This window comes from Schistocerca piceifrons, chromosome 9 (assembly GCF_021461385.2).
Source record: "Schistocerca piceifrons isolate TAMUIC-IGC-003096 chromosome 9, iqSchPice1.1, whole genome shotgun sequence".
Lineage (NCBI taxonomy): Eukaryota > Metazoa > Arthropoda > Insecta > Orthoptera > Acrididae > Schistocerca > Schistocerca piceifrons.
In genome coordinates this window covers 179,598,429-179,613,007 of record NC_060146.1, presented here as the reverse complement: position 1 = coordinate 179,613,007, position 14,579 = coordinate 179,598,429, and the positions used below count along the sequence as shown (strand labels likewise).

General features: G+C 46.3%; 1 protein-coding gene across 1 annotated transcript in view; it reads left to right on the top strand.

The window, feature by feature from the left end:
- LOC124716830 overlaps positions 1-11,128 on the top strand; it is a 31,347-nt gene extending 20,219 nt beyond the window's left edge. The window contains exons 5-6 of the mRNA XM_047243384.1: positions 1,917-2,070; positions 9,625-11,128. Of these exons, the coding sequence (XP_047099340.1) occupies positions 1,917-2,070; positions 9,625-9,713 (243 nt within the window). The 3' untranslated portion in view covers positions 9,714-11,128. The remainder of the gene's footprint in view (positions 1-1,916; positions 2,071-9,624) is intronic.
- The last annotated feature ends 3,451 nt before the right edge of the window (positions 11,129-14,579 follow it).

Here is a 14,579-nt window from a genome sequence, read left to right as displayed (position 1 = left end):
ACAATGAGCTCTGGGCGGCATGTTCCGAAACATTTATCTTCACCAGCATTGCGCTCTGCCGTTATATCACCCACAGATCACCATCTATCCTGCTTTACAAAGTGGACAAGACTCCAACCTCCACGTATTGTGATGAAGTTTGGAGTCCAACATCTTGTCACGTACTCTTGGCTTCACCATCCAGCAACCGCTTCCCACAGATGCTTACGACAGTACCAGACGAACAGCCGATTGGCTTCGCCGTTTCTGTGATGCTAGTCCCAAGGAGCTGTGCCTTGAAAATCTGCCCCTTGCAGATGTCGCTTGTGAATTTTCCGATTTGTAGACCATCAAGTCGCTCAAATGAGAACCCATCCGTCTCTGCTCCCTGTACATAAAGAGCCTGACACTGAAAGTAAGTGTAGATGTCGTGTGGCTAGGGCTTCCGTCGGGTAGACCACTCGCTGGGTGCAAGTCTTTCGATCTGACGGCACTTCGGCGACTTGCGCGTCGATAGGGATGAACTTATGATGATTAGGACAACACAGCACCCAGTCCCTGTTCGGAGAAAATCTCCGACCCAGCCGGAAATCGAACCCGGACCCTTAGGATTGACATTCTGTCGCGCTGACCACTCAGCTACCGGGGGCGGACACACACAAAGTGAAGCAGCCAGAAGTGAAGGAGGAGATGAAATAAAACTTGATGGGTTGAGAAGCTATGTGGTTTTTTTCTGCGGTTACAGAGGACTTGGCAATACGAGCCCACTTCTGAGTATATGTTACACCCTCTCTGGCCTGGATGCATCCACTGATTCCGTTGTGAAGGATGTGATAAAGCCGTCGTATACTTTCTGAGGCAAACTGGAACTGTCGTAACTCGTCCTTAATGTCCTGAATACTCCGCTGGGAAGGAGTTGACGTCCGAGCTGTTCCTACACTTTTCGTATTTGGGACAGATCTGGGGATCTTGCTGGCCATGGGAGTACCTCAACACCATGCAAACACATCATAGACATACCTGTCATGTGTAGACGAGCGTTGTCATCTTGAAAAATGGCACAAAGATACTACTGTATGAGAAGTAACACATAAAGACACAGGATGTTCATGACATACCACTGTGCTCTCTGAGTACCTTTATCACTACCATCCACGACCTGAACTCAAAGCTGATGGCTTCCCACACCATGAGGCCAGGAATAACAATGCTCTGCCACTCCAAAATATTGGAAGAATGGAACCTCTCCTGAAGTCGTCAGCATGGTCACCCAGAAGAAGTGCACAAGCATGATTCATTGTGAACATAACGTCATTCATCATCAGTCCACACATCCTGGTCATGGCACTACTCCAAATGCAGTCATCTGTTGATAGACTCTACGCATAGGGCAGTATTCCAAAGTGTGGCAGCAGGTAGTGTCTGACCAGTGGTGTGGGATGTCACACTATGTTGCTGTTACTTGTTTCCAGAGGCAGACACAGGTGTGAAGGGGTTATGATGTGCTTGGTGCACAGTAAGACGACGTCCACTATGGGGGTCAGACACAGTAGACCAGAAGCTTGATGACGTGTACACCTGTCCTCATGTTCCCATGTGGCCCAGCATCGAGCCACGGTCATAACTGAATGCCCCAAAACTCTGGACATTGCCAAATAGTGACTCACAAAGAGGCATCTTTCAAAGTCTGTTAATTCCTGATAACGCTGTCTTACACGACTGTGCAACAACATCTTCACAGTGGTTACTCAATGCCATATGCTGTTTTCGCCTCTTATATACCATGCCAGGCCTGCTAACGACGTTAAACACCAGGAACACTAACGCACTACCTACCCACCGATGATGTGTATGTGTATGAAGTTCACTGACATCCGACCATGTCTTCTGGATGCTTTAGCTGTTTTGACAGGGAGCTTTTCGCTGGCTGTTCCCAGAGTGATCCGCGGCTAGTGATGGCGTGGGTGTGGGGCTTCTCGGCCATGCATATCGCCACCACAGCAGTGGCGCTGTGGTTTGGGGTTCGCACCTACTTCGACCTGGACATTGTCGCTATGCTGGTGCTGCTCTACCTCTTCCTCATATCTGGGGGTAAGTCGAAACACAAAACCACTGCGCTTCAGCCATGTGTTACACTGCTAGCCATTTAATTGTCACCACCACGAACTACAGCGAAATTCGACTTATTGTGCTTATACAGAAAAGTAGTTATTATTGTTGTGGTCTTCAGGCTGAACGCTGATTTGATGAAGCTTTCCATAGTACACTGTCCTGCACAAGTTTCTTCTTCTCCTCCTCCTTTCTTCTTCTTCTTCTTCTTCTTCTTCTTCTTCTTCTCCGATAACTCCTATAAATTACACCAGTTTGAATCTGCTTACTGTATTCCTCTCCTGGTCTCTACGACCTTGACTCCCTACATTTCCCTCCAATTCTAAACTGCCGACCCCTTGAAGTTTCAGAATGTGTCTTAAACTAGGAAGATTACATGATTTGGAGGTATCAAAGAGACAAATTTAGTAGACCTCTGGCAGCAGGAATGGCTCTAACACAACCTGGCATCAAGTCACCGAGCGAGGTGGCGCAGTGGTTAGCACACTGGACTCGCATTCGGGAGGACGATGGTTCAATCCCGTCTCCAGCCATCCTGATTTAGGTTTTCCATGATTTCCCTAAATCGTTTCAGGCAAATGCCGGGATGGTTCCTTTGAAAGGGCACGGCCGATTTCCTTCCCCATCCTTCCCTAACCCGAGCTTGCGCTCCGTCCCTAATGACCTCGTTGTCGACGGGACGTTAAAAAAAAACCACTAACCACACTAACCACTGGCATCAAGTCGAAATAAACTTGGATGACGGAGCCTGCTAAGTCATTACATCGCGCTTCAACTTTACACTAGAGTCCATCAATCGTAAAGAGGGCGAGTGTGGTGTGCCACAACCTTGGAAGGGTGGGTTAATCATCAGGACGATGTGCTGACGAGGGCAACAATCGAGCTTTTCTGCATCGAGGCGTGTCAGCAAGAAAAAGATCCGGTCTTGTGTTATCTTGCTGAACGATGCCATCGATACTTCGAAGATAGGACACGGACATCGGCTTTAATATGTCAGAAACTCAACGCCTGCTGTCCAGCTTACCCACTATGCGACCCAGAGGTAACCATGTTGTGTGTCCAGTATCATGATACACTACCTGGTCAAAAGTATCCGGACAAATCTTTGTAACGCTCAACTGACAACTAGATGTCACGACAGGTGGACCCGCCAGTGTAAAACAAGGAGGGGATGTTGTGTTGTGAGTGGAGAAGCGGTAACAGCAGGATGGGTTGGTCAGCAGAGCTTAGTGACTTCGAACGTGGACTAGTCATTGGGTGTCATCCCAGTAAAAAACCCATCAGGTACAGTTCAGCCTTTCTAAATCTGCTCAAGTCCACTGTTGGTGGAACTGTCGTAAAGTGGAAACGATAAGGAACAAACAGAGCTAAACCAAGACCAGGGAAGCTTCATGTGATGACAGGCAAGGACTATCGAGCACTGCACAGTGACGTTGTTAAAATAATCGTATGAAATCAGTGGGAGTAATCAATCGTGAGCTCTAAAGGGCTACCAGCATCCAGCTAGCACAATGATTGTACGTAGGGAGTTAAAAAGAAATAGTGGCCCCTCTTAGGACACACATTTCTGTGGTCAGTGATGAGCATCGCTTGAGAACTACACCTACATCTGTACTCTGCTAACCATTGAAGTGTATGGCAGAGGGGGTGGCTCAAATGGCTCTGAGCACTATGGGATTTAACATCTCAGGTCATCAGTTCCCTAGACATAGAACTACTTAAACATAATTAACCTAAGGACATCCAGAGCGGGAAGGAGCGCCTGGTCTGCGGCACGAATCCGCCCGGCGGGCTTGTGTCGAGGTCCGGTGAGCCGGCCAGTCTGTGGATGGTTTTAGGCTGTTTTCCATCTGCCTCGGCGAATGCAGACTGGTTCCCCTTACTCCGCGCAGTTACACTATGTCGGCGGTTGCTGCTCAAACAAGTTCTCCACGTACGCGTACACCACCACGCAAACATAGGGGTTACACTGGTCTGGTGTGAGACGTTCCCTGGGGGGTCCACCGGGGGCCAAACCGCACAATAACTCTGGGTTCGGTGTGGGGCGGCGAGGGGTGAAGTGGACTGCGGTAGTCGTCGTGGGGTTGTGGACCACTGTGGCTGTCGCGGGGACGGAGCCTCTCCGTCGTTTCTAGGTCCCAAGTTAAAATACAACATACAACCTAAGGCCATCACACACATCCATCCTCGAGGCAGGATTCGAACATGCGACCGTAACAGCAGCGCGGTTCCGGACTGTAGCGCCTAGAACCGCTGAGCCACAGCGCTCGGCTGAAGCGAAAGAGTGTACCTCCTAACGAGTAGATCATGAAATTTGGCCACCTTCTTGCAGTGGTGTACCGTAGGTCTCTAGAAGAGCGTAGCGTTCCAAAAGATTGGAAAAGGGCACAGGTCATCCCCGTTTTCAAGAAGGGACGTCTAAGAGATGTGCAGAACTATAGACCTATATCTCTAACGTCGATCAGTTGTAGAATTTTGGAACATGTATTATGTTCGAGCATAATGACTTTTCTGGAGACTAGAAATCTACTCTGTAGGAATCAGCACGGTTTCTAAAAAGACGATGGTGTGAAATCCAGCTCGCGCTATTCGCCACGAGACTCAGAGGGCCATAGACACGGGTTCCCAGGTGTTTCTTGACTTCCGCAAGACGTCTGATACAGTTTCTCACGGTCGTTTAATGAACAAAGTAAGAGCATATGGACTATCAGACCAACTGTATGACTGGATTGAAGAGTTCCTAGATAACACAACGCAGCATGTCATTCTCGATGGAGAGAAGTCTTCCGAAGTAAGAGCGATTTCAGGTGTGCCGCAGGGGAGTGTCGTAGGACCTTGTGGATAACATGGGAAGTTCACCGAGGCTTTTTGCGGATGATGTTGTAGTATATCGAGAGGCTGTAACAATGGAAAATTGTACTGAAATGCAGGAGGATCTGCAACGAATTGACCAATGGTGCAGGGAATGGCAATTGAATATCAATGTAGACAAGTGTAATGTGCTGCGAATACATAGAAAGAAAGATCCCTTTTCATTTAGCTACAATATAGCAGGTCAGCAACTGGAAGCAGTTAATTCCATAAATTATCTGGGAGTACGGATTAGGAGTGATTTAAAATGGAATGACCATATAAAGTTGATCGTCGGTAAAGCAGATGCCAGACTGAGATTCATTGGAAGAATCGTAAGGAAATGCATTCCGAAAACAAAGGAAGGAGGTTACAGTACACTTGTTCGCCCACTGCTTGAACACTGCCCACCGGTGTGGGATCCGTACAAGATAGGGTTGATAGAAGAGAGAAAGAAGATCCAACGGGGAGCAGCGCGCTTCGTTACAGGATCATTTAGTAACCGCGAAAGCGTTACGGAGATGATAGATAAACGCCAGTGGAAGACTACAGGAGAGACGCCCAGTAGCTCGGTACGGGCTTTTGTTGAACTTTCGAGAACATACATTCACCGAGCAGTCCAGCAGTATATTGCTCCCTCCTACGTATATATCGCGAGGAGACCATGAGGATAAAATCAGAGAGAGTAGAGCCCACACAGAGGCATACCGACAATCCTTCTTTCCACGAACAACACGAGACTGGAATAGAAGGGAGAACCGATAGAGGTACTCAAGGTACCCTCCACCACACACCGTCAGGTGGTTTGCGGAGCATGGATGTATATGTAGAAAGCATTTCAAATGTTTAAAGTTGGTCAATAATTGTGTGAAGTAACGTGAATCAAATTTTTGTTGCACTTGAAATCCGTTATATAGGCACTTCTACCGGATGATCGGCTTAGCCAAAGATACAGAAGACATAAAGAAGTAACACCGCGTCCTAAGTAGAGCAAACTGAACAACTCATGTTTCTGGAAGTCAAATCAAATGGACATGGTACATGATACAGCATAAGGAAATTACGAAGCCTTTGGTAGTGCAATAAATTCACATATTCACATGGATTTAAATAATTGAAAGTTCTTGCTTGTACTGGTTCTAGTACTACTGTTCTCTATGCCAATTTGAAACTCATTGTTACGAAATTTGATGATAATTAATTGCATTTTTCTACCTAGTCACACAGCTATGTAAATGCGTAGCTATATAGTACGAGAAACAGTAATACAAAACAGTTCTAAATTGGATGATGTAATGAGCAAAAGACTTAATTCTCATCTTATTTCGTGTCAGTACTTATAGCTCCAGACTACTTCTTGTCAAAGGGATGATGTAAAGGTACATGTGTGGTGACATTCGTGAAGATACTTTTTCATCGCATTTTCTTTCATGGGCAAGGGAAAACAATGAAATTTGTGCATCAGTACTCTGCACATAACTAAAGAGGGCTTTCTTTAGAGCATACACAGACTTCACACTGATCACTGTCCTCAATCAACAAAATCCTAGAACACACCGAATGCATTTTCAATGTAAATTACAGTTACCGAAGTAAAAATCTCGCTTGACACACATTCTGTCCACGGCACGAAGACTACCTTACAACTTCAAGTTCAAACAAAGATTGTATTCCTCGACCCCGAGACAAAGACTAACTACTTTTGGCGCACTTGAAAAGCGATATATTACAGAATCAACATCTAGGGTGCTCTAGAACGGGCAATTGGTCAAATTACCATTTGCTCATAGTTTTCTACAAACATGAGTGATCAGTTACAAAGAAAACACGCCTCTTGAGATCAGTAAAATTTATAAGAATAACAGTAATTGTATATTATTGTAAATAATTGTGAAACACAGTTCTGTAAAGATTATGGTGTACGTCACATCTCCAAAATAATTTTTCATAGAAGTACAGTCATAGGGAAAGACAATATAAAATTTTAATCTTTCATATGACTGTAATTTTATAAATGAATTTCCTTACGGAAAACTAGAAGAGTTCTTCATTTAACAGGTAATAAAATGTTCAATGCTACCGAAGAATGCTAAACATTACATGGATGGACTGCATAACTAATGAGGAAGTACTGAACAGAACTGAGGAGCCAAGAAATTCGTGGTAAACGTAACTAAAAGAGGGGATCGATTTCTAGCACACATTCTTAGACAGCAACTTATCACCATTTTAGTGCTGGAGAGAAGCGTGGATGGTAAAAATCTTAGGCGAAGACCAAGAGATGAATACATGTAAATAGGTCGAGCGAGGTGGCGCAGTGGTTAGCACTCTGGATTCGCATTCAGGAGGATGGTGGTTCAAACCCGCGTCCGGCCATCCCGATTTACGTTTACCGTGATTTCGCTAAATCACTTCAGGAAAATGCCGGAATGGTTTCTTTGAAAGGGCACGACCGATTTCCTTCCGCATAATTCCCTAATCCGTTGGGGCAGATGGCCTCGCAGTTTGGTGTCCTCTGCCAACTAAATCAACCAACCAACCATGTAAACAGATCCAGGAAATAGGCTGCAATATTTATTCGGAGATAAAGAGGCTGCACAGAATAGAGCTGCTTCAAACCAGTCTTCTGACTGAAAACCACAACAAAACAACAACCTGTTAAGTGCGTGATATACACAATTTACGGTCAAATAAAACAAATAGAACTTATATGATAATTAAATTCTGTTAAAATAAAAAATAAAAATAATGTTGCAAAGTGTTAGTGAAAAACTTGGAAAAGGACGAAAATTAAATAAATGTTTCCATAGAATACACCGATCCCACAGGCTCGTTTCTTTTACTTCAGATTTGCAAATTCAGGTAAGACATAGATAAAAAAATAACGGAATCGCAAATTTCGTCAAACAGTATCGTGATCTACTGTTGATCAAAGTTACCCGTAATTCTGATTGCAAGGCGTATAACGCTAAATAATAAAACCGCTGACAGAAAACATTTTTAAATAATTCTCATTTTAAATAAGATACGCTACTGGCCATTAAAATTGCTACACCAAGAAGAAATGCAGATGATAAACGGGTATTCATTGGAAAAATATATTATACTAGAACTGACATGTGATTACATTTTCAGGCAGTTTGGGTGCATAGATCCTGAGAAATCAGTACCCAGAACAACCATCTCTGGCCGTAAGAACGACCTTGATACACGTGGGCATTGAGTCAAATATAGCTTGGATGGCGTGTACAGGTACAGCTGCCCATGCAGCTTCAACACGATACCACAGTTCATCGAGAGTAGTGACTGGCGTATTGTGACGAGCCAGTCGCTCTGCCACCATTGACCAGACGTTTTCAATTGGTGAGAGATCTGGAGAATGTGCTGGGCAGGGCAGCAGTCGAACATTTTGTGTATCCAGAAAGGCCCGTACAGGACCTGCAACATGACGTCGAACATTATCCTGCTGAAATGTGGGGTTTCGCCTGGATCGAATGAAGGGTAGAGCCACGGGTCGTAACACATCTAAAATGTAACGTCCATTGTTCAAAGTGCCGTCAATGCGAACAAGAGGTGACCGAGATGTGTAACCAATGGCACCCCATACCAATACGCGGGGTGATACGCCAGTATGGCGATGACGAATACACGCTTCGAATGTGCGTGCACTGCGATGTCGCCAAACACGGATGCCCCATCCTGATGCTGTAAACAGAACCTGGACTCATCGGAAAAAAGGACGTTTCGCGATTCGTGCACCCAGGCTCGTCGTTGAGTACACCATCGCAGGCACTTCTGTCTGTGATGCAGCGTCAAGGGTAACTGCAGCCATGGTCTCCCAGCTGTTAGTCCATGTTGCTGCAAACGTCGTCGAACTGTTCGTGCAGACGGTTGTTGTCTTGCAAACGTCCCCATCTGTTGACTCAGGGATCGAGACGTGGCTGCACGATCTGTTACAGCCATTCGGATAAGATGCCTGTTATCTCGACTGCTAGTGATACGAGGCCATTGGGATCCAGCACAGCGTTCCGTATTACCCTCCTGAGCCCACAGATTCCGTATTCTGCTAACAGTCATTGGATCTCGACCAACGCGAGCAGCAATGTCGCGATACGATAAACCGCAATCGCGATAGGCTACAATCCGACCTTTATCAATGTCATAAACGTGATGATACGCATTTCTCCTCCTTACACGAGGCATCACAACGACGTTTCACCAGGCAACGCTGGTCAACTGCTGTTTATGTACGAGAAATCGGTTGGAAACTTTCCTGATGTCAGCACGTTGTAGGTGTCGCCACCGGCGCCAACCTTGTGTGAATGCTCTGAAAAGCTAATCATTTGCATTTCACAGCGTCTTCTTTCTGTCGGTTAAATTTCGCGTCTGTAGTACGTCATCTTCGTGGTGTAGCAATTTTAATGGCCAGTAGTGTATATTCGTAGTTTTACTGCTTTTGTGCTCGCAGACGCAAACGCCAGGCATGATTTTGAAAAGAAATTCACCAACAGGTTATCTCACAGGTTCATGCACGTAATGTTTCGCCTTCGAAACTACCACAGAATGACTCTCCATGTACACTCTATCTCTCTAGTTTTAACTGTTTGATAATATGGACGGTTCGTGACGTAACATCTCGTGTAGTCGTAGCGCGTGGCTTAAGTTCGCCGTGTTTTCGTGTTGCAGTGGTGCTGGCGCGGAGTGTCGTGGTGCTGGTGAGAACAGCTCGCCAGCAACTACAGGCGGTGAAAGCCGCCGGCGCTGCCGATTGCTGAGGAAAACCGCCGAAGCACCCGCTGCCGGAACTCTACCGACAACTCTCGTGAGCACGGCCTCCGTTCCGTGGTTTTCAGCGGATGGCTGAAGGGCCACACGTAATGCTGCAGCGAGAGTTGTGTTATTGGTCCAGACTGTTGATTCCTGAAGCTGTGCGGTGGCCCTTCGATGCAATTAGCAACAAGCGAGCCTTTGATGAGAGTCCAGAATACGGCATTCTTCATTGGGTATTGCGGATGTTCAGTTTCTCGATCATACAAATCTTTAACCTTGTATCTCTCAATGAGCAGGATTAACGGATTAACAGGACGTAAATTTTTCTATTTGTCTTCGACTGTTATTTCCAGCAATAAAGACTGCCATTTCGACCGCAGGATCATTTTCGAGCAGGAAACTTTCATTCCCAAGGACATGCCAGAAATTATAAAAATTATAATGATCTCCTAGCACATATCATTTTTATCCACGTGCCACGAAACGTTTATATACGCCCGAGGTTGAAATTCGTCTGACTAGTGCTTGCTGAGAAAATTTTGTACTTAAAAATGACGGTCGAAACTGTAACGGTGATGCTTGAACATAAAGCTAACAGTCGAAGGCGAAAAAAGGCTGGTAAAAAAGTCGAATTTTCTTACAGGATAATACGATGTAATCATTTGGTTTGTCTTGAGGCTGGTATAAAATTATTTGGCGAAAATGAACACGGCTGTTTAGAAAAGGGATATATTTTCGACCGTGAATAGGAGAAAATATTGAACGGATCACGAAATTTTGTACGGTTTCCATTACAGACACATTCGACATCGTCAGAGGTCTGGAATGATACGAATTTTGTTTAGAGGAAGTCATACTGTCTCTAATGTCTTCCTTCCTTTGTACTCTATCCAGTAAGCAATTAGAAGGAAAAAATTACTTTCTTGCAAATGAAATTTGTGACTATTTTAAAAATGGTTGCAACTGTAATTCACTTTCAGTGAGCTGCCGTACTCTAAGCATGGTCTCAAGAAAAAGACATGTTGTTAGTTGCATCGAAATGTATTGTGTAGAATGAAACAGCGATATGCCCGAAAACTTGTCCTGTCGTTTACTGAATACTTAACTAATATCTTTTCGGAAGTCTGCTCAATCGTGTCATTACAAATCAAACAGATTTTCTGGCTGATATCTTCAGCGTTTTCTGTAAGCATTGCAGAAAATCAATGTGTGTGGCGAAAATGATCTGCATTTTTACTCTCTGCTGCCTCCTAAGAAACATTCATATGACAAGAAGTGCCCTACGTCATACATAGAAAGAAAAGTCAAAAATCAGTTTGTAACATTCAGCGTTCGATTTGTGAAGCAAATCACGTAGAAACTGGACGAAGTTTACTTTTTTAGATGCTGTGTTTATTAATAAAGAAGTACTATGACTGTGTTTACTATGTGCTGTCAGTTTCTTTTTTATGAACTAATTTTTAATATTATTCTGCTGACAATGTTTGTATGGAGCATAGCATTACGTGTAAATGAAAAGAAGAGCGGCGAACAGTTCAAACACGTGAAACACGTGAAACGTGGTACTACACGAGAATACTAAAGAGTAGATGCGCAGATCCAGCAATTAATGAAAAGGTAAGGAATATAGCTGTGAAGAACAGAGTCTTACGTCACAACCTGAAAGGTAGGTGTGCGTTTAAAAAACAGTGACTGCTCACGGAAGTGGTGATAGTCAAGCTCTTATACTTTCAACAAACGCAAAATGTATACACTCCTGGAAATTGAAATAAGAACACCGTGAATTCATTGTCCCAGGAAGGGGAAACTTTATTGATACATTCCTGGGGTCAGATACAACACATGATCACACTGACAGAACCACAGGCACATAGACACAGGCAACAGAGCATGCACAATGTCGGCACTAGTACAGTGTATATCCACCTTTCGCAGCAATGCAGGCTGCTATTCTCCCATGGAGACGATCGTAGAGATGCTGGATGTAGTCCTGTGGAACGGCTTTCCATGCCATTTCCACCTGGCGCCTCAGTTGTACCAGCGTTCGTGCTGGACGTGCAGACCGCGTGAGACGACGCTTCATCCAGTCCCAAACATGCTCAATGGGGGACAGATCCGGAGATCTTGCTGGCCAGGGTAGTTGACTTACACCTTCTAGAGCACGTTGGGTGGCACGGGATACATGCGGACGTGCATTGTCCTGTTGGAACGGCAAGTTCCCCTGCCGGTCTAGGAATGGTAGAACGATGGGTTCGATGACGGTTTGGATGTACCGTGCACTATTCAGTGTCCCCTCGACGATCACCAGTGGTGTACGGCCAGTGTAGGAGATCGCTCCCCACACCATGATGCCGGGTGTTGGCCCTGTGTGCCTCGGTCGTATGCAGTCCTGATTGTGGCGCTCACCTGCACGGCGCCAAACACGCATACGACCATCTTTGGCACCAAGGCAGAAGCGACTCTCATCGCTGAAGACGACACGTCTCCATTCGTCCCTCCATTCACGCCTGTCGCGACACCACTGGAGGCGGGCTGCACGATGTTGGGGCGTGAGCGGAAGACGGCCTAACGGTGTGCGGGACCGTAGCCCAGCTTCATGGAGACGGTTGCGAATGGTCCTCGCCGATACCCCAGGAGCAATAGTGTCCCTAATTTGCTGGGAAGTGGCGGTGCGGTCCCCTACGGCACTGCGTAGGATCCTACGGTCTTGGCGTGCATCCGTGCGTCGCTGCGGTCCGGTCCCAGGTCGACGGGCACGTGCACCTTCCGCCGACCACTGGCGACAACATCGGTGTACTGTGGAGACCTCACGCCCCACGTGTTGAGCAATTCGGCGGTACGTCCACCCGGCCTCCCGCATGCCCACTATACGCCCTCGCTCAAAGTCCGTCAACTGCACATACGGTTCACGTCCACGCTGTCGCGGCATGCTACCAGTGTTAAAGACTGCGATGGAGCTCCGTATGCCACGGCAAACTGGCTGACACTGACGGCGGCGGTGCACAAATGCTGCGCAGCTAGCGCCATTCGACGGCCAACACCGCGGTTCCTGGTGTGTCCGCTGTGCCGTGCGTGTGATCATTGCTTGTACAGCCCTCTCGCAGTGGCCGGGACAAGTATGGTGGGTCTGACACACCGGTGTCAATGTGTTCTTTTTTCCATTTCCAGGAGTGTAATTCTAATGCCACAGAAGGACAATTCGAGGACGGTATCTAACTTGTAAATTTGAGTAGAAATAATCTCTCTCTCTCTCTCTCTCTCTCTTTCACACAAACACACACACACACACACACACACATACCCACCCACCCATCCACTCACACCCACCTACACACTCACAATATAGGCACACTTTCAAAAACTCAACGAAACCGAAGAAACGGGGCCAGCATACACAAGCGACCAAAAGATTTCAAACACCCCCCAAAACATACATTTTTCATATTAGGTGCATTGTGCTGGCACCTACTGCCAGACAGTCCATATCAGCGACCTCAGTAGTCACTGGACATAGTGAGAGGGCAGAATGGGGCGCTCCGCGGAACTCAATGACTTCTAACGTGGACATGTGATTGTGTGTCACTTGTGTCATACATATACACGTGAGATTTCCACACTCCTAAACATCCCTTGGTCCACTGTTTCCGATGTGATAGTGAAGTGGAAACGTGAAGGGACACGTACAGCACAAAAGCGTACAAGCCGACCTCGTCTGTTGACTGACAGAGACCGCCGACAGTTGAAGAGGGTCGTAATGTGTAATAGGCAGACATCTATCCAGACCATGACACAGGAATTCCAAACTGCATCAGGATCCACTGCAAGTACTATGACAGTTAGGCGGGAGGTGAGAAAACTTGGATTTCATGGTCGAATCAATCAAATCAAATGTGTGAAATCTTATGGGACTTAACTGCTAAGGTCATCAGTCCCTAAGCCTACACACTGCTTAACCTAAATTATCCTAACGACAAACACACACACCCATGCCCGAGGGAGGACTCGAAGCTCCGTCGGGACTAGCCGCACAGTCCATGACTGTAGCTAAAGACGATTTCATGGTCGAGCGGCTGCTCGTAAGCCACACATCGCGCCCTTAAATGCCATACGATGCCTCACTTGGTGTAAGGAGCGTAAACATTGGACGATTGAACAGTGGAAAAACGTTGTGTGGAGTGACGAATCACGGTACACAATGTGGCCATCTGATGGAAGGGTGTAGGTATGGCGAATGCCCGGTAAACGTCATCTGCCGGCGTGTGTAATGCCAACAGTAAAATTCGGAGGCGGTGGTGTTATGATGTGATCGTGTTTTTCATGCAGGGGGCTTGCAGCCCTTGTTGTTTTGCGTGGCACTATCACAACATAGGCCTACATTGATGTTTTCAGCACCTTCTTGTTTCACACCGTTGAAGAGCAATTCGGGGATTGCGATTGCATCTTTCAACACAATCGAGCACCAGTTCGTAATGCATGGCCTGTGCGGAGTGGTTACACGACAATAACATCCCTGTAATGGACTGGCCTGCCCAGAGTCCTGACCGGAATTCTACAGAACACCTTTGGGATGTTTTGGAACGCCGACTTGGTTGCAGTCCTCACTGACCGAATCGATACCCCTCTCAGCGCAGCACACCGTGAACAACAGGCTGCCATTCCCAAAGACACCTTCCAGCACGTCCTGATTGAACGTATGCGTGCGAGAGTGGAATCTGTCATCAAGGCTAAGGGTGGGCCAACACCATATTGTATTCCAGCATTACCGATGGAGGGCGCCATACGAACTTGTAAATCATTTTTAGGCAGGTGTCCGGATACTTTTGATCACATAATGTTTCTAATACTTGTACACGGTCCAGTCACATTAATGT